At 37.0% G+C, this 24,826-nt stretch overlaps 1 protein-coding gene across 8 annotated transcripts in view; it reads right to left on the bottom strand.

Annotated features, from left to right (window-relative positions):
• The window catches only part of LOC134344115 (prominin-1-A-like), a 168,683-nt gene that overhangs the window by 6,850 nt on the left and 137,007 nt on the right, over nucleotides 1–24,826 (bottom strand). For 3 of the 8 annotated variants that reach the window (XM_063043409.1, XM_063043410.1, XM_063043413.1), the window contains exons 13-24: nucleotides 24,462–24,614; nucleotides 24,205–24,328; nucleotides 19,831–19,934; nucleotides 17,094–17,175; nucleotides 16,440–16,586; nucleotides 14,139–14,210; nucleotides 11,004–11,096; nucleotides 5,803–5,856; nucleotides 5,177–5,257; nucleotides 4,999–5,067; nucleotides 3,692–3,781; nucleotides 3,475–3,590 (exon numbers count right to left, since the gene is read on the bottom strand). In XM_063043409.1, the coding sequence (XP_062899479.1) occupies nucleotides 3,475–3,590; nucleotides 3,692–3,781; nucleotides 4,999–5,067; nucleotides 5,177–5,257; nucleotides 5,803–5,856; nucleotides 11,004–11,096; nucleotides 14,139–14,210; nucleotides 16,440–16,586; nucleotides 17,094–17,175; nucleotides 19,831–19,934; nucleotides 24,205–24,328; nucleotides 24,462–24,614 (1,185 nt within the window). Of the gene's footprint in view, nucleotides 1–1,908; nucleotides 1,978–2,523; nucleotides 2,548–2,585; nucleotides 2,881–3,474; nucleotides 3,591–3,691; nucleotides 3,782–4,998; nucleotides 5,068–5,176; nucleotides 5,258–5,802; nucleotides 5,857–11,003; nucleotides 11,097–14,138; nucleotides 14,211–16,439; nucleotides 16,587–17,093; nucleotides 17,176–19,830; nucleotides 19,935–24,204; nucleotides 24,329–24,461; nucleotides 24,615–24,826 lie in introns of those variants that run through there. The other 5 variants (XM_063043405.1, XM_063043406.1, XM_063043408.1 and 2 more) reach the window with 4 other exon arrangements.

Below are 24,826 nucleotides of genomic sequence, written 5' to 3'. Positions count from 1 at the left end.
CAAATCTTATGAAACTCAACTGGCATGCTCTAATATAGTAAGAAAATGATTGGAACTTAAATCACAAACACGAGAAAATCTACAGATGCTGGAAATCCAAAGCAACACACACAAAATGCTGGAGGAACTCAACAGGTCAGGCAGCATTGATGGCAAAGAGTAAACAGTTGACCTTTCAGGCTAAGGCATCTCAGCCCAAAACGTCGACTGTTTACTCTTTTCAATAGATGCTGCCTGACATGATTGGAGCTTGGTGCTTATACACAAACTGCACTCATTCAAATCAAGGAAACAGGTTTACAAATATCCATTCCCTGAAATGACTCATCACCAGTCTACATCCTAGAATTTGCTTCAAATGTCTAATGATATTTCATGTAAAGCTAAAAGTACTGGTTAAACTTGGACAGTTGCCACATTTTTTTTTTTTTTTTACACAACTTCACTTGCCCCATCACTGAACAGTTCCCCCAACCTATGACCTCATTTTCACGGATTCTTCATCTCATGTTCTCAATATTTATTATTATTTTTCCCCCTTTCTTTCTGTATTTGCACAGTTTGTTGTCTGTTGAACACTGGCTGTCCACCTTTTTGAGTGGTCGTTCATTGATTCTATTATGATTATTGGATTTATTAAATATACCTGCAAGAAAATTAATCTCAGGGTTGTATATGATGACATGTACTTTGATAATAAATTTACTTGGAACTTTGTAGTAACTCAAGCTACCCAGTTTTGGAACTATAGTTAACTAAATTATTTAAATCCAAAACATATTCACAATTCTTCATTGCTCAAATTAGTCCAAAACTCAGACATAAAAATCTGCTTTATGTACAGAAAAATCTACTCAGCTCTACAAGTAATAAAAACGGGTATTAAGAAAATGCACTCATATCCTACAGGCTTCCCTAATAAAACTAAAGATTTGGAAATATGGTTACTATCCAGAACCATAGAAATAATTACCATCAGGTTTGAATATACCTGATTTGTCAGAAACAATAGGGAACACAATACACAAGATACTGGAAGAACTCAGCAGGTCAGGCAGCATTCATAGAAGAAAGTAGACAGTTATGTTTTGGGTCAAGATCCTTCACCTGGGCTGGGAGACTGGGTACGTAACCCTTCCAATGTTCTATGCACAAAATACATTTTTGATTTCCATCAAATTCCAAATGTACTACAAGCAAAACAATTCTTCCTTCCCTCTGTAACCCACCAGAGGAGCTGGTAAATACAAGGCCTTGAACTTGTTCACTGAAACCAGCCACATCTGAAATTCCAGCTCTCCAGAGTAATTTACCAAAGACGTCTGTTAACCAGAATGGAACAATCCTGAAAACTTGTTGGTCACACAGTAATGATTTTTCATCTAAAAATCTCCTTGACAAAACATTCATGTTGACATGAAGCCATAAAAGTCACAACTTATGATGCGTGCTGAAAGCATGTCCGACAGTTTATCTTTTTAGATCATTCAATAAAGAAATCCTTACACATAATATCTACATTTAAATTCCTACCTCTTCTTCCCGACACAGCAATCATGGTGCCATAGACCTTTCATTAATACAATTTTTATTTTTGTGAGATTACAGGACAAAAACAAATTCTAATGTGAAAGGAATACTAGTTTGTAAACTATATATCATCCATTTCATATTTATGTTAAAGTAATCAATTCTATTTGCTCTGGAGCAAGGTAAATTGATTGATCATTATACCGTGGCTATACTTTCTTTTAATCAATGTATTCATGCCGGTTAGTGTTCTCAAAACATGCAAATGTTAGGACTTTTTGCAACTAGGTTGAGCAAAGAAACGTCTGCAGTGATCATAGATAAATCTGTATCTCAAGGAAAAATATAGCATGCATAGATTCACTCCAAGGCATTTACCTTATTAAAACTGGACTTTGAATATCATGTGAATGCTCATTATGATAACCATTACTACCATTTTCCAAACTGCAACAAAAGATGAATATGCACAGGGAAAACAAAATCAAAGCTTGGGATATCAATGTAGATTGTTCTTTATATTTTGAACTGCATGAAGTAAAATGAAAAATGAAGTATGGCTGCATTGCTAAATCTATCTCAAATTCATTTCAAAACAAAGCTATAACTGTAGCTTCTTCCATTTTCATATCCATAGTATTATCTTGAATTACAAAATACCTAAATTGACCCTAAATACACTGCAAAAAAGGTATTTTAATAAAAAGCTGTTAATACTTATATACAGCTTTATCTATAACACAAGCAAAAATAATTCCAGGCATTTATGCAAACAAAACTGCACTAAGCAATAGCTTTGATCAATTCTCTCCTCCCTCACCAAAAAAAGTTCTCAAGTATTTTGCATTCAAATTAAATTCAAGTTAGTTTAATACACCACTGCATTCCCACAATTCCATGCAATGCCACAAGTGCAACTCAGCTTACAAATTATTGCCCTGTTAGACTTAGAAATTGACACCCAAAGGTTCACCAGTTAAACCAAATTCTTACATTTTCATGGGTATATTCTCAGTGCTACACAGGAGTAAAAATGGGAATATTATTAATATGAACACAAAAAATTAAAGTAGTGCTTATATTTTTGCCAAGAACAATGTCCATGTGCTCATTTTATTGGGTGCTATACATTTGAATTACATCAACTCTGGTCACTGGCATTTAAATTTTATGCAAGAAACAAGAACAAAATTAGTGATCATAAATTAAGAGGCGTAAAACTTTTCCAACTTTCATTTGACCTGTGACTGAAAGCAGTAATGAATGCCCAAATAAAAAATTTTAACTGAAAGTGGAAAGGGTATCAATGGTTATCACAAAGTAAAATGCCAAGTCCCTGAGACAGAGGAACTGTAAAGAAGAAAAGGAATATGTAGGATTTAGATTCTAACAATTAGTAAATCAATTGAAAGTTCAAATTAATTCTCTACATTTATAAAAAGAGGTAAGAAATGAAATTGAAGAGAAACAAGAATAAGGTGGGAGAAGACTAGTTTTGCAGACACTACTTTTGTCCAATACAAGAAAAGTTCACTACGACAAAAAAAAAACTCAATTAGGAAACAAAACAGCAACTGTTCTGCTCAGTCATCCCTGAATAAAGACACTTGATTTATGTTACCCAATTTACAGAACAAGCACACCAATCAAGATCCGAGAATAGCTGTTCATGTCTCATTCGCTTAGTTGTGTAGTTACAAAATTTTAAAGAACTTGTTTCCTGTATATTGGGCAGCTGAATCTAGTAATAATTTTCCCAAATCACCCTATTCATTGAACAACAAAATTACATGGAAAATGAATTTTTTGAAATGCTAATGCATTGAAAAATAATTTTCATAATAATCCCAATTAGAAATTTTGTATATATTTCCTTGTATTTACAAATGTAGAAAAACATTAAGAACAAAGACATAACTTCTACAAATTTCTTAACATACTTACTCATCGTATACATCCTCTGTATCCATTCGTCGATAGAATTTGGCCAGCTTCACAGCAGATATAATACTTGGAATTAGAAATATCGTACAGCAACCAAGACTAAACCAAAATCCATTCTAAAAGAAAATAAAGAAAACAGTTATTTTCAGACAGTCAAACTCATCATGTAGAGAAAAGCCCAAGAATAGCATCAAGAATAGAGGATTTTTTCTTTTACCACGGAATCCACTATAAAACCGCAAAGTATCATATCAACTGCATCCACCACGTTAGCGACTGGCTTACAGATCGCAACTTCATTGTTCAGCTGTAAAACAGAATGTACATTTTGAGAAAAATTAATTCCACTTTTCCCAACTAAATTCATTGCTCTTTAATGATTTTGACTCTTTGTACAAGTGGCCTCACTAATTACAGCAAGCTACAAAGAAAGTCTAGATATGTTTTGGTGGTTGGGAGAAAGTATAGAAAGTTGGACACTGTTCTGGCTGGGCCAGATTATTTCATTGATACTCACATAATCAATGATTTTATAAATAGTAAATCATGTTTGATAAATTTTCTTAAAATCTTTGAGAATTTAACAGGGAGAGTTGATAGAGGGGAAAGTATAGATGCAGTATATTTAAATTTCCATTAGGCATTTGACAAGGTGTCACATTAGAGGATTATGCAAGACCTGTCTGTCTGTATCCGTTGCTAGGCGACCTATGCAAGGCCTGGAATCCAAAGTACTGAAGGAAGTGCATTAGCATGGACTGAAATCTGACTGTCACTTGCTGGCAAACTCCCACAATTTCCATGTGTTCTGGCAAGTTAAAAATAATGGAACCAGGTAACTGGGTATACCATTACCAACAGAGCATAGAGAAGGCCATCAGATACAAGGGGAAAAGCAAGCCTTGAGCAATGAATATGAAGAATGGATTCTTCAGTACTTAAAGGTAATGAGGGTGTCCATTTTGAAAAAAACAAGATAGGAATGGGGTCACAAGGATATACATATGTTTGGGTAGCCAAGGCCTCTGAGATTGGACAACTGGCCAGTTTTAGACATTTTTTGAAGGGACTGTGGTAGAGGAAGTTGAGGGCAAAAAGAGCACAGTAAATGGATAGCACTGGAAGATTGAGAAAGGGATACATCATTGTTACAATGCATTTTAGGAGAGGCAAATCCATAATGGGTGCATGGACATCAAAACTGTGGTGGTGGAAGGAGAGAGATTAACTAGATCATGATAGTCAGCACTGTGCGATGGGTGACCGTTCGTTGGCCAATAACAAATTAATATGACTTTTTAATTCAGCAGAAATGGCCATTGGCCTAAAGCATTAATTGTTTTTCTCTCCACAGACATCTGACCTGCTGAGTATTTCTGTACTGTTTTATTTCAGTACTTTGAAATATATCTTGCACTCATTTTTCAGTTGCATTTATTTAACATTGAAATTATACTGGATGGATAACTAACTAGACATAACATATTCAAAACAAAGTTATACCAAAAGCCTGGCAATACTTACAACATCCTTTGCCCAATCTAAATATTCTGTGAAGTAGCCAATCAAAGTCTTGATGAAATGATAGATTTCCTGGAGAGAAGAATGCATTTCAGATATGCCGTCTGTCACACGAAGCAGATTACGTTCTCTGCATAAACTGAGGGGAATATACTCTACTAAACGGTAAAGAATTTATTACCTGTTTTACAATCTCAGTGCCATTGTGGTGGATTAGATACTGAGCAGATTCAACAGCTGCAATTATACTATCCACTTTCACCTGCAGGGCAGTAACAGGAAATAACACTGAACGGCTACTGTGAACAATGAACATGGATCCTAAACTATGTCAACTCCAAATCTGTTGATTCCTGCACTTGACAAAGTTCTTGGAGCAGATAAATTTAAGATGCAACATTGACTGTTGTGCATGCTAGACAGGATCAGCTGAACTTGGAAGACACACACACACACACAGCGAAGCAAACTGTATTTTCATAAATGGAAGGGTATAAATTTTATTATCAGCATTCCCAACTTAAATTACTTATCATAGACAGGTTACAAGTGAGTTCTTCCACACCACTCAAAATTGAAAACCATAAGCAATCAAATGGAAGTTGGGACAAGGAACCGTTTTATACCCACTAGGGAAAATTAACACAAGTCAGTAAATGTGGCCATCTTAGCTTCAACAGGGTCAAAAATTCAGCCTTTTCAATTATTGTACAATCCAGAACAGGTTGCAAAACACAAGTGCCAATAAGAAAATGCAACTTAAAAAAAATCTAATTAAAACACAATAACAGAAGCCAAATGATTTACCTTTAAACCTGTTGCTATGATCTGTAGTGTTCCGATACTTTGGTTTAATGTGCTCTATTAAAGGAAGCAGGTCATTTAGATTGCCTTAACAAACGTGATTGCTTAACAAATATAATTAACAGAGACATGTCAACAAGCATTGAACTATACAGCCACAACAGTACACGATGTGCTCAAAATGCAGAGTCCTTTGGCCAGATCACATCTTGAAAAGATCTAATGCAACACTTATGGAGCACGAATGTGATGAATTATCAAAAAGATGGATTTATATGCCAACACTAACAGAGTAAGATATCCTAAACTGTGCTACTGGAAGATAATCAACATGATGCACTAGTGAATTTAGTGAGGTGGGGTGGTGAGGGAGAAAGAACAACCCAAGCAAGGCTGCAGGACCGGATGGTGTCAGCACCAGGGTGCTCAAAGCCTGTGCCTCTCAGCTATGTGGAGTACTTCGCCATGTCTTCACCCTGAGCCTGAGGCTCCGGAGGGTTCCTGTACCGTAGAAGACGTCCTGCCTCATCCCTGTGCCGAAGACACCGCGCCCCAGCAGCCTCAATGACTACAGACCGGTGGCATTGACCTCCCACATCATGAAGACCCTGGAGAGACTTGTTCTGGAGCTGCTCCGGCCTATGGTCAGGCCACACTTAGATCCCCTCCAGTTAGCCTACCAGCCCTGACTAGGAGTTGAGGATGCCATCGTCTAACTGCTGAACCGTGTCTATGCCCACCTGGACAAGCCAGCGAGCACTGTGAGGGTCATGTTTTTTGACTTCTCCAGTGCATTCAACACCATCCGCCCTGCTCTGCTGGGGGAGAAGCTGACAGCGATGCAGGTGGATGCTTTCCTGGTGTCATGGATTCTTGATTACCTGACTGGCAGACCACAGTACGTGCGCTTGCAACACTGGGGCTCCACAGGGGCTGTCTTGTCTCCCTTTCTCTTCCCCATTTACACCTCAGACTTCAACTACTGCACAGAGTCTTGTCATCTTCAGAAGCTTTCTGATGGCTCTGCCATAGTTGGATGCATCAGCAAGGGAGATGAGGCTGAGTACAGGGCTACAGTAGGAAACCTTGTCACATGGTGTGAGCAGAATTATCTGCAGCTTAATGCGAAAAAGACTAAGGAGCTGGTGGTAGACCTGAGGAGAGCTAAGATACCGGTGACCCCTGTTTCCATCCAGGGGGTCAGTGTGGACATGGTGGAGGATTACAAATACCTCGGGATACGAAATGACAATAAACTGGACTGGTCAAAGAACACTGAGGCTGTCTACAAGAAGGGTCAGAGTCGTCTCTATTTCCTGAGGAGACTGAGGTCCTTTAACATCTGCCGGACGATGCTGAGGATGTTCTACGAGTCTGTGGTGGCCAGTGCGATCATGTTTGCTGTTGTGTGCTGGGGCAGCAGGCTGAGGGTAGCAGACACCAACAGAATCAACAAACTCATTCGTAAGGCCAGTGATGTTGTAGGGATGGAACTGGACTCTCTCACGGTGGTGTCTGAAAAGAGGATGCTGTCTAAGTTGCATGCCATCTTGGACAATGTCTCCCATCCACTACATGATGTACTGGGTGGGCACAGGAGTACATTCAGCTAGAGACCCATTCCACCGAGATGCAACACAGAGCGTCACAGGAGGTCATTCCTGCCTATGGCCATCAAACTTTACAACTCCTCCCTTGGAGGGTCAGACACCCTGAGCCAATAGGCTGGTCCTGGACTTACTTCCTGGCATAATTTACATACTACTATTTAACTATTTATGGTTTTATTACTATTTATTATTTATGGTGCAACTGTAACGAAAACCAATTTCCCCCAGGATCAATAAAGTATGACTATGACTATGAACCCATGGTCATCTTATTCAGTTGTTTTGAAATTGGCTTTGTTTGCTTTTGATGTTGAGTAAAAACCCCAATAACCTGTTAGTTGTTTGTTCAGAAACCTAATGGTACAGCATCTGGTTCAATGGGGCCCTGCTTCACAAACTTCCTTTAAACTCATTCAGCTCCCATTTCCTTTTCTTTCCTGAAGCTGATCCAGTTCACTGGAAAATTTATTCTTGTGTGCAACATCCAGAAAAATGTACACGTGTGGTATTAATAGTTATAAATACTCAAAATCCAGAAAATCTATAGGTGCACCACCTAGGCCACAAAGCTAATAGGGCACTGGAGCTTTACTATGCACTTACCGTAATCCTTCAGAAATTATAAAGAATGTACATGTCTTATATTAAATGGACTTCATTTGCTCCCTCTTCAAACAACTGCTTAAGAATTGGAAACACCCTATCTGTTGTGCTGATCATACATTGGAATGCCACTATGCTTGTGCCCAAACAGTTTTCAAATACTGAATGAAGTACCGCTATCAAAAAATATACTATATCCTCAAGGATATACACAAGTTGCACAATGACGTAGCAGAAACAAACATTTTACAAGTAATTGTTAATCAGCATCAACTCACAACTATTAAATCAGTAATTTAAATTTCCACTACAGAAATGCAATTAAGAATTTTTTTTTTTAAGATTTGTTCAAAACAATTTTTGAACATTCATGGTATTGAGGGCCTGGGGAAGCCAGCACAAAGGAATTGAGGACTGGGATAGATCAGTCATGATTATCTTGAACAGGAGGGCAAGACTGAGGGGCCCGCTCTTATCTTCTGTTACTTACGGAGTTCAACACCATTACATCCTAGTGTTCTTACACGCAAGCCAACTTTGAGCAAATTAGAAAGAATATTACATAGTTTGAGCACCTAGCACCCAACATTGTTGAGACTAGATAGTTGCAGGAGCACAAATAATCTGTTAGAGGCAATGCTCAGCTGCGATTGTTGTGGATATTATAACAATATAAGCAAAACATGGTTCTTCAATTTTGAAAATCCATCTTTGTCTAACAAACTAGAAAGTGCAGCTCGAAAAAGAAAATTTAAACTTGGAATCACTTCAAACTAAATACAGGGCAATCAGGCAAAGGGATCCAAATTCATCATGTTAATTTATGTGACAATACTGTAGTTGTACTTCACCATTTCAAGGACTGCACCCTATCTTATTGAAAACGCCACAGTGCAGTACAACAGTCTGATGCTTTTAGACCCAGCTATCTTTTCCTGTTTTTAAAAAGCTCCAAATAACATTCAGATAACACATAACTAATGTTATTTGTTCAGGAAAGACGTTTGTGATGGCTATTTAAGAAAATCTTACCCGTGCTTCAACATATCTCTGGTAAGCATTTCAAAAAAAAAAGCAGAAATATGAATTAATTCAAAACTTAAGAACAGGGAAATTAGGTTAGTGGAAAAGAACCCATTTTATGGAAGACTCACAAGAGGTTTCAAACAAAGAATAACTAGTAACGAGGAAGCAGGAAGATTAAATCCTCCAGACAGACCCTGGACCTTGGGGTCAATATGAAATCTTCTGGAGTTCCAAAATCAATGAACAAAAAATTAAATTACAAAGGGTCAGAGAAACAAAAACTATTCGTTGGGAGTCCAAAGTCTTCTCAAAATTTAAGTACTGCATGTACAGTAACTTGTGCTTTGTTTGGATAGAGCCAGTGCCAGCCTTAAGAGCAATTTAATTTTTGAGTTGAGGGAAGTGATTGCCATGATGCTAGGCAGAGTTGGTGGAAAACACATTAAATTGCTTGGTAGTTACCCAAAACTGTTTCCAAAAATATATGTGAAATTAAATTTGAGTGTTCCATCCAGCAGTCCATCAAAACACTGAAATTAAATGATCAATATTTGTTGACAAAGGCTTCCCTCCCTCAAGTGCTAATGCAACTAGCATGATTCAAAAATGTCAATCAAGTTATCACAGACAGGACATGCATGCCATTTCCAAAACTTTTCGGAAAGGAACTGTGGAAAGTATAAGCAATTTTCTAAGGAAAGAGTACAGCGCTGCCCCATGGTATGATTGCAAAATTTAAAGATGACAATTATACAAGTTAAACAAATGGGCTTTAAGATACATGGGCATTTATAACGATCAAAGCCAAGCAGAAATGTGTTTTCTTTAAAAAAAATCTTAAATTGAGGCAGAATGTACAAGTGCAGACTTTTAATAATATGCATCAAGATAGTTAGCTTTAAATACAGACAGCTTCAAGCTCAAATCCGGTGTTTCCTTGGGATAACATGATATAATTTCCAACCAATAATTCAGCCAAAGCTTTGATCTAAAATTAATAAAATCCTACATTTTTTGCAAATTTAGGTCTTTTATAGTAAAATTACATTTCAGTGAGATGCTGCATTTAACTGTTGCTAGATGTCATGAACGGTGCAGTGAACGCCACCCCATCTAACTTTAGATGACCACCTTAGCCTTAAAAAGGTTTTTGAGATTTTGATTAATAATCCATGTTTTTAAGAGACTATTCCAATAAAAGAGGTATTGTTTGATTCTTCTATTTGCTCCAGACTGAATAATATAAAATCTTGAGCCATTTGTAACAAGCTGGTATCAACAACTAACTGTGAACAAGGGTCAGAGGAAATTTGTCGATGAGAAAACAAAAAAAATTATATAAAATGAAGAAATCCCTTGCATTTTCATTGCTCTATTTTCCCTCAAAGCTGACATTGCCAGAGGCATGAAGACAATCACAAATCTACCATCAGGATTTGCATCATCCTGGACTTGGCTAATAACAGCCCACAAAGTTTCTTTCATATAAAGGAGGAACTGCTCATTCTTTTATTGCTCTAAGTGCTGTATCTTTTTGGGACTTCTCGGTACTTTTTCTTTCTTCAAAAATCATTAAATTCCATCGTAAGCATTGATCACATTGTTACCCTTCACCTTTGATGTGGAAAATATCTACCACCTGTTTTTCGGCAAGTAGATTACTTAAGCCCATGGGTTGCTACTTATTTAACAGTAACAATAAGGATGGATTCTAATTTCATTTACACAGCCATACATCTTGCCAAGAACACAAAACTGTGCCAAACTGCAAAAGAAAATCCCTACACTTTTTAGGCAAGATTATAACTGGCCTTTTCTGCTTTTCATCACCAAAAGATATGGCCATATACAGTACACTCAAAGCATATGGAAACAGGGTTAATAGCTCTAATGGTGTGCAATACAAATGCTCCAGCACAATTCAAAGCTTGAAGAAAATAAAACATTTCTTTGCACACTTCTTACCAGGGATCCTTCTAGAGGCACAACTTGCTGTGTGTATATTTCCCGAATATCGTTTGCATGGCCCCTTAATGCATTTGCCAATGCTCCCGCAGGCTGAAAAAGTTGGACATAACATTCAGAAAGTCACACACTGGAAAAACTAACAAGTTACCAAAGTATGCTTGCCATTATAGTACTTTCATTGAACTTTCAAGCATTTATAATGCAATCAAATATTTGGTGCAACCGTTTTCTAAAAAAAATGGTCATTTAGTTTCTGACTCCTTTGAACAGGATCAGCCATCTCAGTTGTATTGAACAAGTGCATGGCGTGGCATGCAATGCCTATAAAAAGAATTCTTCCTCCTTTGAAATTTTCATGTTTTATTGTTTTACAACATTGAATCACAGGGGATTTAATTTGGCTTATTTGACACTGGTTAACAGAAAGACTTGTGTCAAAGTGAAAACAGAGCTCTACAAAGTGATCTAAATTAATTACAAATACGAAACACAAAATAATTGATTACATAATTATTCACCCTTCAATATGACACAGCAAATCATCACTGGTGCAGCCAATTGGATTTAGAAGTTACATAATTAGTTAAATGGAGATCTGTTTTTGGAGACCTGTTTGCAGTCAATGTATTCCAATTGATTATAGTAAAAATACATCTGTATCTGGATAGTTCAGCTGCTGGTGAGTCAGTATCCTGGCAAAAACACTACACCATGAAGACAAAAGAACATTCCAAGCAACTCCACAAAAAGTTTATTGAAAAGCACAAGTCAGGAGATGGATACAAGAAAATTTCCAAGTCACTGAATATCCCCGGAATATAGTCAAGTCAATCATCAAGAAATCGAAAGAAGATGGTACGGCTGTAAATCTGTCTAGAGCAGTTAGTCCTCAAAAGCTGAGTGATCGTGCAAGTGGACTTGTGAGGGAAGCCTCCAAGAGACCCATGACAACTCTGGAGGAGTTACAAGCCTCAGTGACAGAGATGGGAGAAACTGCGCATGTAACAACTGTTGCCTGCGTGCTTCGCTGGTCACAGCTTTATGGAAGAGTGGCAAAGAAAACACCACTGTTGGGGGGAGAAAACACCCATGAAATCTCGGCTAGAGTTTCACAAGGCAAATGGGAGACTCTGAAGTCAGCTGGAAGAAGGTTCTATGATCTGATGAAACCAAAATTGAGCTTTTTGGCCAACAGACTAAACACTATGTTTGGCATAAACCAAACACCACACATCATCAGATACACACCATCCCCATCAAGAAGCATCGTGGTGTCTGCATCATGCAGTGGAGATGCTTCACTGCATCAGGCCCTGGAAGGCTTGTGAAGGTAGACTGTAAAATCAATGTACAAATGTAGCAAAATACAGGAAATCCTGGAGGAAAACTTGACGCAGTCTGCAAGAGAACTGCAACTTAAGAGATTTGTTTTTCAGCAAGACAATGGCCTCAAGTATAAAGCCAAAGCTACAGAGGAATAGCTTAAACCAACAAAGTTAATGCCTTGGGGTAGCCAAATCAGAGTCCAGACTTCAATCCAATTGAGAATTTGTGGCTGGACTTGAAAATGGCTGTTCTCTCATGATGCCCATGCAATCTGACAGAGCTTGAGCAGTTTTGTGAAGAAGAATGGGGAAAAATTGTAGTGTCCAGATGTACAAAGCTGGTAGAGACCTATCCACGTAGTCACATTGCTGCCAAAGGTGCATCTACTAAATACTGACTTGAAGGGGGTGAATAATAATGCAATCAACTATTTTGTGTTTAAAAATTGCAACAAATTTTGACCCATTTGAAGAAATTTGTTTTCACTTTGAATTGCAGTGGATTTGATTTGGCTTTTTTGACACTGATCAACAGAAGACTCTTGAGTCAATGTCGTAAAACAATAATCCATGAAAACTTCCCGGGGGGGGGGAAGAGAGGGTGAATACTTTTTATAAGCACTTTAAAGCCAATAGCAGGACTTAAAATTCTTAAAGGATGCTCGTCTTGGCTGATACACACACAAAAAGAAAATAGTTGAGAAGCAGCTGATGCTTACTTTGCACTTCAGTAGAAAGTAAAGGCAATGATATAAAACTGACAATTAAAAGACCAGCATAAAGGGAGGGAAAAAGGCACACCAATATTGTCAGTGCATAAGACGTAGAAGCATATCTTGGTCCTTCTGAATGGATGATTAGGTTACAAACTTAACAGACATTTAACCAAAAAAAAAATGCAGGACATAAATACCAACAGTATGAAATGAATTTTTCAAAAGGCACCATTGTTGTTTATTGCTATGTCTGATTTATACTTGTGCATACAGGCTAGGCCGTAGGCCTGATTTATACTTTTGCGTAGCCCTATGCCGTAGCCAGCATGCGTAGTTGTGTCTGCGTCGCTCTGCAATTCACCGCCAAAACATTAGTTGGTGGTGGGGTTTCTATGCCACTGTGTTGAGTTTCTTCATGAGAGACATGGATGAGGAAATGCATTTCAAATATTTTTGGATGTCGGCAGGTAGATTTGACGATTTGGTTCGTCGTCTCCAACCATTTATTTCGCATCAGTGTACAGACATGGCGGAGAAAAGCAACTGGAAATGCGTAGGAGGAAATGCGATGCTACCAAGCGGACCAATCACAGTTGTTGCAGTCTGCGCCGCCGCAACGCGTGAGTTACATTCTTGGGGAGGTGCACGTCACCCTACGGCGTAGGGTAATGCGGTACCCACGGCATACATTTGACACAGAAGTATAAATTGGGCTTTAGTCTGCAACAAAGTCACAACTTACAGAATTCTTAGCTTAAAATTTTCAAAAGCCTCCACTCTAAAAAAAGATTTGGACATTGATCAATGTGAGTTATAAGTCAGAGCTACCTAGCTCATTCAGGGGTTCAGCTCCTTCATCAAAATCAAACTAAGGCACCAATGCAAATTTCATTACAACCCAAGGAAAATAATTAAATTCATTCTTCACAATCCCACAGTAACCAGAGTGATGTCAGTGAATAGACTTCCAATTATGTAAAGTGTAGTTTCCCCACTACTTAAGTGAAACTAGTAGATGCATTTGCAGCATGCAGAGAGAAAGTTAACAAAATTTTATCTGTGGCAGGTTTCACAAATAAAAAAAAACTTACCAATGCATTTGCTTTTACTTCTAAGTCTTTTGCAAACATCCAAAGATCCACCTTAGTTACATTTTTTTTGATCTGTAAATTAAAGAAATAAAACTGAAGAGAATTTGTGCAAATGGACACTTGCAGAAAATCAACGAAGATTACTTCTTGACTATGTTATATACTTTAGATACAATTGAAAAGACAGAAGGGTAACTGTCCATGAACGGACAAGTTCCCCTAAAATGAAATAGTTCATCCCAGGTAAAGCCCTCTATCTACAAGGAATGCTGCCATAGGAAAACAGAATCCATCTTCAAGGACCTCCACCATCCAGGCCTTGCTCTCTCTCTTCTCACTGCTGCCATTCGGAAGGAGGTACTGGAGCCTTAGGTCCCTCACCATCAGACTGAGGAACAGTTATTACTCTTCAACCATCAGGCTCCTGAACCACTGTAGATAACTTGATTCACTTCAACTGCGAATTGATTCCACAAGCTATGGATTTATTTTCAAGGAATCTACAACTCAAGCACTCAGCATTATTTAATTATTTATATATATATATTTTTAAATTTGCAGTTTGTCTTCTTTTGCAGTGGTTGCTTGGCAGTCTTTGTGTGTAATTTTTTCATTGATTCTATTGTATTTCTCTGTTCTGTGTCTTGCAATAAAATGAATCTCAAGGTAGTATAGGGTGACATATCCATACTTCAATAATAAATTTACTTTGCACTTTCAAGCAAATGAACGGGAAGAGGCCACTCAGGCCAAATTACACACTAAAGTCATCAAGACAACAATGTTTATTATGACTACTATAGGAGACCATTTTTCTCACCCAAGAGCTATGAAAGATTCAAATATGAGAAAAGTGAGCATGGATGTGGGAGGAAACGAAATTGTCAAGGACACTGGCAAAGGAAGCTGGAGATTACGTAGCCTGAAAGGACAGTAGGTTTTAAAAGCACCAATGTTTGTTTAGACATTTTCTCCCATATCTGAACAATTACACAAATTTATCATTACCTGCTCATTTGCTACCCATAGCTTTGCATACATGAGATTAGCCTCTGGCTCCATCTCAACTTTTTTCCAATTATATATACACATTGGGCAGAACCTGTAAAGACAGTGACCAGTTCCTGATCACCAGCATCAAATGGGTCCTTGTGTGCTGTTCTAATAGTGTGTTTGCTTACACAACCGCAACTTGTGATTTCAAAAATAGTGTTTGCAAGTTTTAATGCTGTCAACAGAAAGTTTGTTAAATAATACCATTTCTTTTTAGGTATTTAAACATTTTACTATATGTAGAACTTGTAGGGTAGGCTTATGTTTGAACCGATCTTAAATGGCCTTTGTGATATTCGTAAGCACAAGCCTGCAGGTGCTGGAAATCTAAAGCAACGCACACTAAAAGTGTTCCTAAAGAAAGAAGGACCTTGACGCAAAACTTCAACTGTTATTCTTTTCTATAGATGCTGCCTGACCAGTTGACCTCTTCCAGCATTTTGTTTTTGTGATATTCATGCTTTTTGTTATCCATAGAACTTCCGCATCATTACCCTTAAAGACAAGGACTTAGCACACATAAAACAATTCTTCAGTTCCAAACTAACTGTCTATTTCTTCTACACATAGTGAACAGTGTACATGGGTAATGTTTTCAGGAAGTCAAGTTCTTTACAGAAATGAGAGTTAAAAAAATGTTGGAAGAAAATTACAAGGTGTAAACAAAAGCTTTGTAATTTGAGGGGGGGAAGATAAGGAATTCCAGATGTTAGCAGCTTATTGCTGTTCATTCTGTGGTCAATGTGGTCAACGAGCCAGAATTGGAGAATTTGAAATTGGGAAGTTGCACTACAGAAAAAAAGAACATTGACTGCAGGCTGCAGAGCTAGTCCATCCCAATCAATATTGCACAAAATAGCAACCCAAAAAAACAAAGGAGCAATCAGAAACCAGAAACACATCATCAAATTAACTACAGAGTCCAGTCCATAAGCAGCATCAATTAAAAGAGCTGCTGGAAGGTGCAAAAAAATAAATAATTTAATCTTTATGATTGATCCTTTTGGATATGGAAATCTCATTAAAACTTTATTACAAGGTAAAAAGCAAATCACTGCACTTGATGAAATTCAAACAAAGAAAAAGATCATATCAACTCCACTTGTAATCAACTTGCTTAACAATTCAGTTAACATTTATCCAAGGTAAAACTTTTTCTTCAGTTACATTAGGACGATTAAAAGTTCTAATAACTAATTTCCAGTTGGTAGATGCTTCATCCCATTGAAAGTCAAGAAGTAGTAATACCTCATTTAAGTATGCCGTAAAATTAATTCTGTCGATGCCAGTATCAGAGAAATCAAGAAGACCATTCTTTGCTTCTTCATCCAGTATTACAATACTACTCAAATTCACATCAACATTGGCGAATTTGTCTGTCAGGTTAGCTGTATACTGAAAAAATATCATCAATGCCATTAACAAAAAAACCTTTTGAACTTTTGCATACAATTTCTGCTCTATTTGCATACTAAGTCTTATACACTTTATACTGAACATGTATAGACTTTTTTTTCTTGTCATTATTCCCTAAACAATACAGTATACCAACTATTTACATAGCATTTACATTGTATTAGGTATTATAAGTCAACAGAACAGAAACACTGAGGGCAGCGGGTCCTGTACTGCCCTGGGTCCTCAAGTCCATCCGCACTGAGACAGGTTAAGTAAGGGACTTGAGCATCTGCGTTTTTTGGTATCTGTGGGGGGGTCTCGGAACTAATCCCTCGCAGATAAGAAGAGTCGACTGTATAACTCATGGCAAAACAAATTCCCCTTAAGGGAATGTACATTTATTATGATCAGCTCTCACTTGTCTTTTCAAGTTTGAATTCATTCATTACCAAGGAAACTGCTTTTATTATTTTATTTAAGACACACATCACCACTTTTACTTACTGCATTGAAATTTACATCATCTATATTGAATACATTTTGCAGCTGGAAGGCCGAATATACTCCTTCATTTCTGCGGCATTTGCTGTATAAAAATTAAAAATGGAATTTAATTTAGCATCAATAGCAAGAATATAACTTTTAAAATACATAATAATCTACAAGATGTCCCTGAAATTGTTCAGGTAATTGCCTTGGATCTCATTTGTACATTTCTTCGTTTGACAGCACTGAACACACATATACAGTGCCTATAAAAACTATTCACTCCCTTTGGAAGTTCTCATGTTTTATTGTTTTACAACATTGAATCTCAGTGGATCTAATTTGGCTTTTGTTCATTGTATCCATCTTCTGACTTGTGCTTTTCAGGTGTATTTTTATTACATTCAATTGAAACACCTCAAATCTACAAACGTTTGTACATACATCTCCAAAAACAGATCTCAATTTAACTAATATGTGATTTCTGAAACCAATTGGATGCACTAGTGATGATTTGGACTGTCACAAGGGGGTGAATACTTGTGCAATCAATTATTTTGTGATTTATATCTGTAATTAATTTAGATCACTCTATAGAGATCTGTTTTCACTTTGACACGAAAGAGTCTTTTTCTGTTTATCAGTGTCAAAAAAAGCCAAATTAAGTCTGCTCTGATTCAATATTGTAAAACAATAAAACATGAAAACTTCCAGGGGGTGGGGGGTGGTTTGTTATAGGCACTGTATGTCAGCATGTAAAACCCTGAGATTCATTTTCATGTAGGCATACTCAATAAAACCAAAAACCATAGTAGATTCAATGAAAGATCAGACCCAACAGGGCAGGCAACTCGTGTGCAAAAGACAAACTGTGCAAATACAAAAGAAATAATAATAATAAATAAATAAGCAGCAACTATTGGGGACATGAGATGGAGTCCTTGCAAGTGAGTCATAAGTTGTGGAAACACTTCATTGATGGGACAAGTGAAGTTGAATGAAGTTATCCCCTTTGGTTCAAGACCCTGATGGTTAATGGGTAATAACTGTCCCTGAGGCTTCTTTACCTTCTTCCTGATGGCAGCAATGAGAAGAGAGCATGACCTGGGTGATGGGGGTCCTGATAGTGGATGCTGTTTTCCTGCACCAACACTACGTGTAGATGTGCTCAATTGTGGGGAGGGCTTTACCCATGATGAACTAGGCCACATCCATTACTTTTTTTTTAGGATTTTCCATTCAAGGGCATTGGTGTTTCCACATCAGCCTGTGATGCAGCCAGTCAATATACACCACACATATATAGATGTTTGTCAAAGTTTTAGCTGTAATGCCAAATCTTCACAAACTTCCAAGGAAGTAGAGGCACTGCTGTGCTTTTTCCGTAATGGTACTTGCATGCTGGGCCCAGGGCCCAGGGCAGATCTTCTGAACTAACAACAATTTAAAGTTGCTGACCATCTCCACCTCTGATTCCTCCGATCAGGGCTGGCTCATGGACGTTAAGTTTCTTCCTCCTGAAGTCAACAATCAGCTCCTTGGTTTTGCTGACATTGTGTAAGAGGTTGTCTTGTGGTACCACTCAGCTAGATTTTCAATCTCCCTCCTGCCGTATATGTTGATTCATCACCTCCTACGATTCGGCCAACAACAGTGACGTCATCAGCAAATTTATACATGGCATTGGAGCTGTGCTTAGGCACACAGTAATAACTGTAAGGCGAGTAGAGCAGCGGGCTCAGCACACAGCCTTGTGGTGCACCTGTGCAGATGGAGATTGTGGAGAAGATGTCGTTAACAATCCAAACTGACTGGGGTCAGCAAGTGAGGAAATAGAGGATCCAATTGCACAAGGAAGCATTGAGGCTAAGGTCTTGAGGCTTATTCGTTAGTTCTGAGAGAATGATATTATTGAATGTCGAGCTGTATTCGATAAAGAGCATCCTGATGTATGAATTGGTGCTGTCCACATGCTCCAGGGTTGAGTAAAGAGCCAATGAAATGGCATCTGCTGTGGACCTGTTGTGCCGGTAGATAAATTTGGGCAGGTCCAAGACGCTTTTCAGGCAAGAGTTGATACGTTTCATCACCAACCTCCAAAAACACTTCATAACTGTAAATGTAGGTGATACTGGATGATAATCAAGGCAGGTCACCACGTTCTTCTTAATTGCAACCTACCTTAATTGGCTGGAGTGCTCATTGAAATCTATAACTTCTGACTTCAGCAGTCTGAGTAGCACAGGTCTTTCATACAGAGCCAGGTACCCATCTACACCAAATGTTATCCATGTGTTCTCCCTCCTGAAGGATGCACTCACATCAACCTCAGAGCCTAAAATCACAGGGTCATCAGGGGCTGTGGGATTTTGTGATGGTTCCTCCATGTTTTGACGTTCAAAGCAAGCATAGAAGGCATTGAGCCCATCTGGAAGTGAAGCCCTATGCCGTTTGATTTCACTTTATAAGAGGTGATAGCATTCATTTCCTGGCAGAGCTGTTGAGCATCCTTCATTAATTCAAGTTACAAATCATGTTATACAAGTCAAACTGCACATACGTGTGTATTATACATGTGTATTATATACGTCTGTGTGTATATATATACACACACACACACACACATATATATGTATGTATGAATGTGTGTGTAATTATATATTTTTCATACACACACACGTAGGCCACACACAAATTAGTTTTTATTCCCCAAGGAACAAATACCAAGACTTAACAGTAAACTTCAGAACCTGACCTGTATACACTCTGAAAAGTGAGGTTTGCATTGCGTTCAGAAAAGAGAAATCCAGAAAGGAAATTCTTCCACTGCGAATTCAATAAATAGGGAGTATCCAAAAGCTTGAAAACACAAAGATGACAGGCTTACTAGCAAAAACATATACCACTTCTACAAAAAAAAAGTTCACAATTATCTTATGTAATTAGTACCTTTTCATTAAGGGTTGCAACACAATATTGTACCAGAGTCAAAATCCTCCACTGCTTTTTGGAACTAACAAACAATGAAAACATACTGGAAATGTTGTTCCTCCTGAACCAAGTCAGTTCAGATTCCATATTTTATTAAGAGCTCTTCAATATTAACTTTCTTAACCTAGAATTTCTTATTGTTAGTAATAAATTAAACTCAGCATATGGAATACTATTTTACACTATATTTTAGCCCATTAAATCTCAGGTATTTATATATACTGTAGTCATTTATAAAATGCCCACAGGAGTTTCAGCAAAGCAATCAAAGAAAACTAGACATCAAGCTCCAGAAGAGAATAGTGGGCCAAATTGTATTCCCTGGTGAGAGATTCTTTGATTTGCAAGGATCCTTCACAAGTCTGGGACAAACTAAGTAACATATGATAGAGCATCTGTTATTTAATTCCATTGCCAAATCCAGCACACAAGGCTGGATAAGTTCTGGGATCTCGAAATAATTTCTGTATGATCCTATGCTGGTCAGACCAAGCACAAGGTCAGAATCCACATTTGATCGATTGATATTGGATCATGTGGGGATTAATCAAACCTTTTGTGATTTTTATTCTTCTTTATATCAATCAGAGTCTCCTCGAGATTCTAAATATATGAATGATTTTTTAGATTAAGTTAGACTTCCCTCAGATTTCACAGGATATGTCTTCTTTATTAGATACTTCCATTACAATGGATGAGATTAAGAATGTTATTTTTTCTATGAATCTGGGGAAAGCTCCTGGCCCTGATGGGTTTACCGTTGAATTTTATAAATGTTTTGCTTCTTTATTGATTCCTTGGCTCTATAAGGTTTTTGAGGCTTCTTTGAAACTTGGTAAACTTCCGGAATCTTTTAATAGAGCATCAATTTCTTTAATACTAAAGAAGGATAAAGACCCTGCTCAATGTGCATCTTATAGACCAATATCTTTATTAAATGTTGATTCTAAAGTTTTTTCTAAGTTATTAGCAAATAGACTAGAAAAAGTACTTCCTTCTATTATTTCGGAAGACCAAACGGGTTTTATTAAAGGTCGTTACTCTTTTTATAATATTCGTACATTGTTAAATATCGTTTATACTTCCTCACAAAATGTTCCTGAGTGTGTTATTTCTTTAGATGCCGAGAAAGCTTTTGATAGAGTAGAATGGCCTTATTTATTTAAGGTGCTTGAAATGTTTAATTTTAGCTTGAAATTTATATCCTGGATTAAACTGTTATATCACTCCCCTGTAGCCTCGGTTCGTACTAACTCTTTAAACTCACCTTTTTTTCCTCTCTTTCGTGGTACTCGACAAGGCTGTCCTCTTAGTCCCCTATTATTTGATATTGCATTAGAACCTCTTGCAATTGCTATTCGAGAATCTTCAAATATTACTGGGATAACTCGGGGATTAAAGTCCCATAAATTATCACTCTATGCTGATGATTTACTTTTATATATTTCTAATCCTGAGAGATCTATTCCTGCTGTTTTAGAGTTATTAGCACAATTTGGTCTTTTCTCAGGTTATAAATTAAATCTTAGTAAGAGTGAACTTTTTCCGATTAATAAACATCTTCCCTTATATTATAAATTTCCATTTAAATTGATTAATAATTACTTTTCATATCTTGGGGTTAAAATTACTTGTAAACATAAAGATTTATTTAAGACTAACTTTTTACCATTAATAGACCATATTACTCAACTTTCATCTAAATGGTTTCCCTTATATTTAACTTTGATTGGTCGTATTAATGCAGTTAAGATGTTTTTTTTGCCAAAATTTTTATATGTGTTTCAGGCATTACCAATTTTCGTTCCTAAATCTTTTTTTGATAAAGTTGACTCTAAAATTTCTTCATTTATTTGGCAGAATAAGAATCCGAGACTGGGTAAAATACATTTACAGAAAGCTAAGAGAGATGGAGGTTTAGCATTACCTAACTTTAGATTTTATTATTGGGCTATTAATATTCGACATATGAAATTTTGGTTACTTGACCGGGACATACTATCTATTCCTAAATGGGTAGCATTGGAATTACAATCTGTTCAGGGTTATACACTTGGTTCTATTTTAGGTTCCTCTCTTCCTTTTGATTCGAAACGCCTTAAGCAGGTCTCTAACCCGATCGTTAAATATGCTTTGCGTATTTGGTTTCAATTCAGAAAATTTTTTGATCTTAATCAATTCGGGTTAGCGATTCCTATTTTAGGTAACATATTTTTTCCTCCCTCTTTTACGGATCGCGCTTTTCAAACTTGGAAGACTAAGGGTATTTTACGGTTTTTGGATTTATTTTTAGATGGTTCCCTTATGTCTTTTGAACAATTATCTAATAAATATAACTTATCAAGAATACATTTTTTTAGATATTTACAAGTTAGAAATTTCCTAAGTACTATACTTTCTTCCTTTCCAATGCTTCCTCCTATATATATTTTAGATTCGATAATTAACCTTAATCCATGTCAGAAAGGTGCATCGGCTATGATTTATAATATTATTATGAAACTTAGGAAAGCTCCATTTGATAAGATTAGGGTAGATTGGGAACAGGAATTGGGGCTTACCATTTCTGTGGATGATTGGGGGCAGATTTTACAATTAGTTAATACTTCCTCTATTTGTGCTAAACATTCCCTAATTCAATTTAAAGTGGTTCATAGAGCACATATGTCCAAAGATAAGTTAGCGCGTTTTTACTCGCATATTAATCCTTTCTGTGATAGATGTTCGGGGCAGATAGCCTCTTTAACTCATATGTTTTGGTCTTGCCCTACTCTGGAAACTTTTTGGAGAGATATTTTCAATATTATTTCTAAGGTATTAAATATAGATATCTCTCCTCACCCTATTACTGCTATCTTTGGACTACCTAAAATTTCTAGTAATCTTTCCCCTTCAGCCCGTAGAATGATTGCATTTCTTACTTTAATGGCGAAAAGATGTATTTTACAACATTGGAAAGAGCTTAATGCTCCAACTACCTTTTTTTTGGTTTTCTCAGACGATTTTATGTTTGAATTTGGAGAAAATTAGAAGTAACCTTTATGATTCTTCATTTAAATTTGAACAGATTTGGGGACCTTTTATTCGATATTTTCATTTAATGTAATATTTACCCTTCTTGTTTTTTTTTCACTGTTTTAATGGAGGTCGGGATTGAGGACGTGATTTTAAGTTTAACTCTGTTTGGTTTCAAGTTAGCCCATTGCTTTGCTTTGCTTTTAGTTAGCTGCACGGTGGGTTTTTTTTTGGGGTTTTTTTTTTCTTTTTTTCCATTGATATATATAAAATCTAGTATACTATTATGTTATCTTGGTTTCTTATGCTTAAATTACATTGTTTGTAGTATTTTCTTTTTGGTATTGTTATCTTTTGGAATTTTATTATACTTTAACATTGTATTAATGTTTATATGGCTTACCTTTTTTGTATACTTACTCAATAAAAAGATTTAAAAAGAAAGAAAGAATCCACATTTATCTGATGGATTCCCAACCAGGAGATAAAGGGCGGGAGAGACAAGTTCAGTCAGTTTCTTCTCCCTGCACCCATTTTATTTGCAAGTCTCCTAATTTATTTTAATTTTAAAATGTCACTTTTTAAAAAATATATATATAAGTTCTAGACAATTTTTCAAATGTTTGAGTATCAGGGATAATGACAAAACTTCAGGCAAATTTAACACTAGGTGAGGCTCTGCACCCAGCTCTACCTCCCATTCCAGGCTCTCAGGCAGTTTAGGCCCTCAGTATCTGAGGCCTACCAACCACTGAGGTTTTGCCATATCCACCACTAAGCTCCACTCACCTTGGCCCGATGAAGTGAAGGCCAATGGGGACTATAAGTAGTGGTCCAAATAAAGGGCATGTAGGTAAAAAAAAAACAAACAAAAAGGCCTGGCTGAGGGTGAGAAATTTAGACGGGAATGGTAGAGACGTTAAGGAAAAGGATTGTGAAGTCCTCAGCCTTGACACCCAATACCCCCCCCCAAAAAAAAAACACTACTAGTTAGTGGAGTTCAGAAGAACCTAATGGGTTTTAAACACAAAAGCTCAAATTTATTCTAAAATTCTCAAAAAGAGAAGGTTCTGAAATTTCAGATTTTGTTTCTTTCATTTACAATCAAGTTCTTGCACATTACCTTAAATAAACTGTTGTCTTTAAAAGATTGACAAGCAAGCCTTTCTACATTTCCTCCTGTGAAAAACGTGACCACAACTACCAGCATCAAGAGCCAAGAGAAGATGAAGCTAACCCCAACACCTCTAAAAGAAATGGCAAAAGTTAGACTTTAAAGGTTATGAAGTTATGGATAAAATATTGGAAGCAAACATTACTTATTACAAAGACTTTACAATGTATTTGTAATGACAGTAATATTTTTGATATTATGCTTACGCTAAAAGGAGCGTGCCTCCCGTGTTTGATACACAACCTCTAGTGGTTGGAGAAGCATGCTTGTCAAATCCACAGGATCCACACAGCAAACCAAGGTAGTTGAAAGTAAGAATAAGCACAACTGAACAGCAGAGTGCAATTCCACCGAGCCATCTATAAAATGGAAATGCAGGTATGAAATCAGTTCTATTAATAATTCTAAAAATTTTCTTAACCAGATACTAGAATGCAATAAAGTGGCATTCAAGGTAATGCACAATTTTAAAACACAAGTAAAGTTGGGGACACTGCATCCCTGTCGATGTGTTCTTTAAATCCTTCACACTAAAAACCATCCATATAAGCCACCTGATTACTTTTACTGT

The sequence above is a fragment of the Mobula hypostoma genome, chromosome 3 (genome assembly GCF_963921235.1).
Source record: "Mobula hypostoma chromosome 3, sMobHyp1.1, whole genome shotgun sequence".
Classification (NCBI taxonomy): domain Eukaryota; kingdom Metazoa; phylum Chordata; class Chondrichthyes; order Myliobatiformes; family Myliobatidae; genus Mobula; species Mobula hypostoma.
Note: the sequence above shows the minus strand (reverse complement) of the source record. Positions and strands in the feature narration are given on the sequence as shown.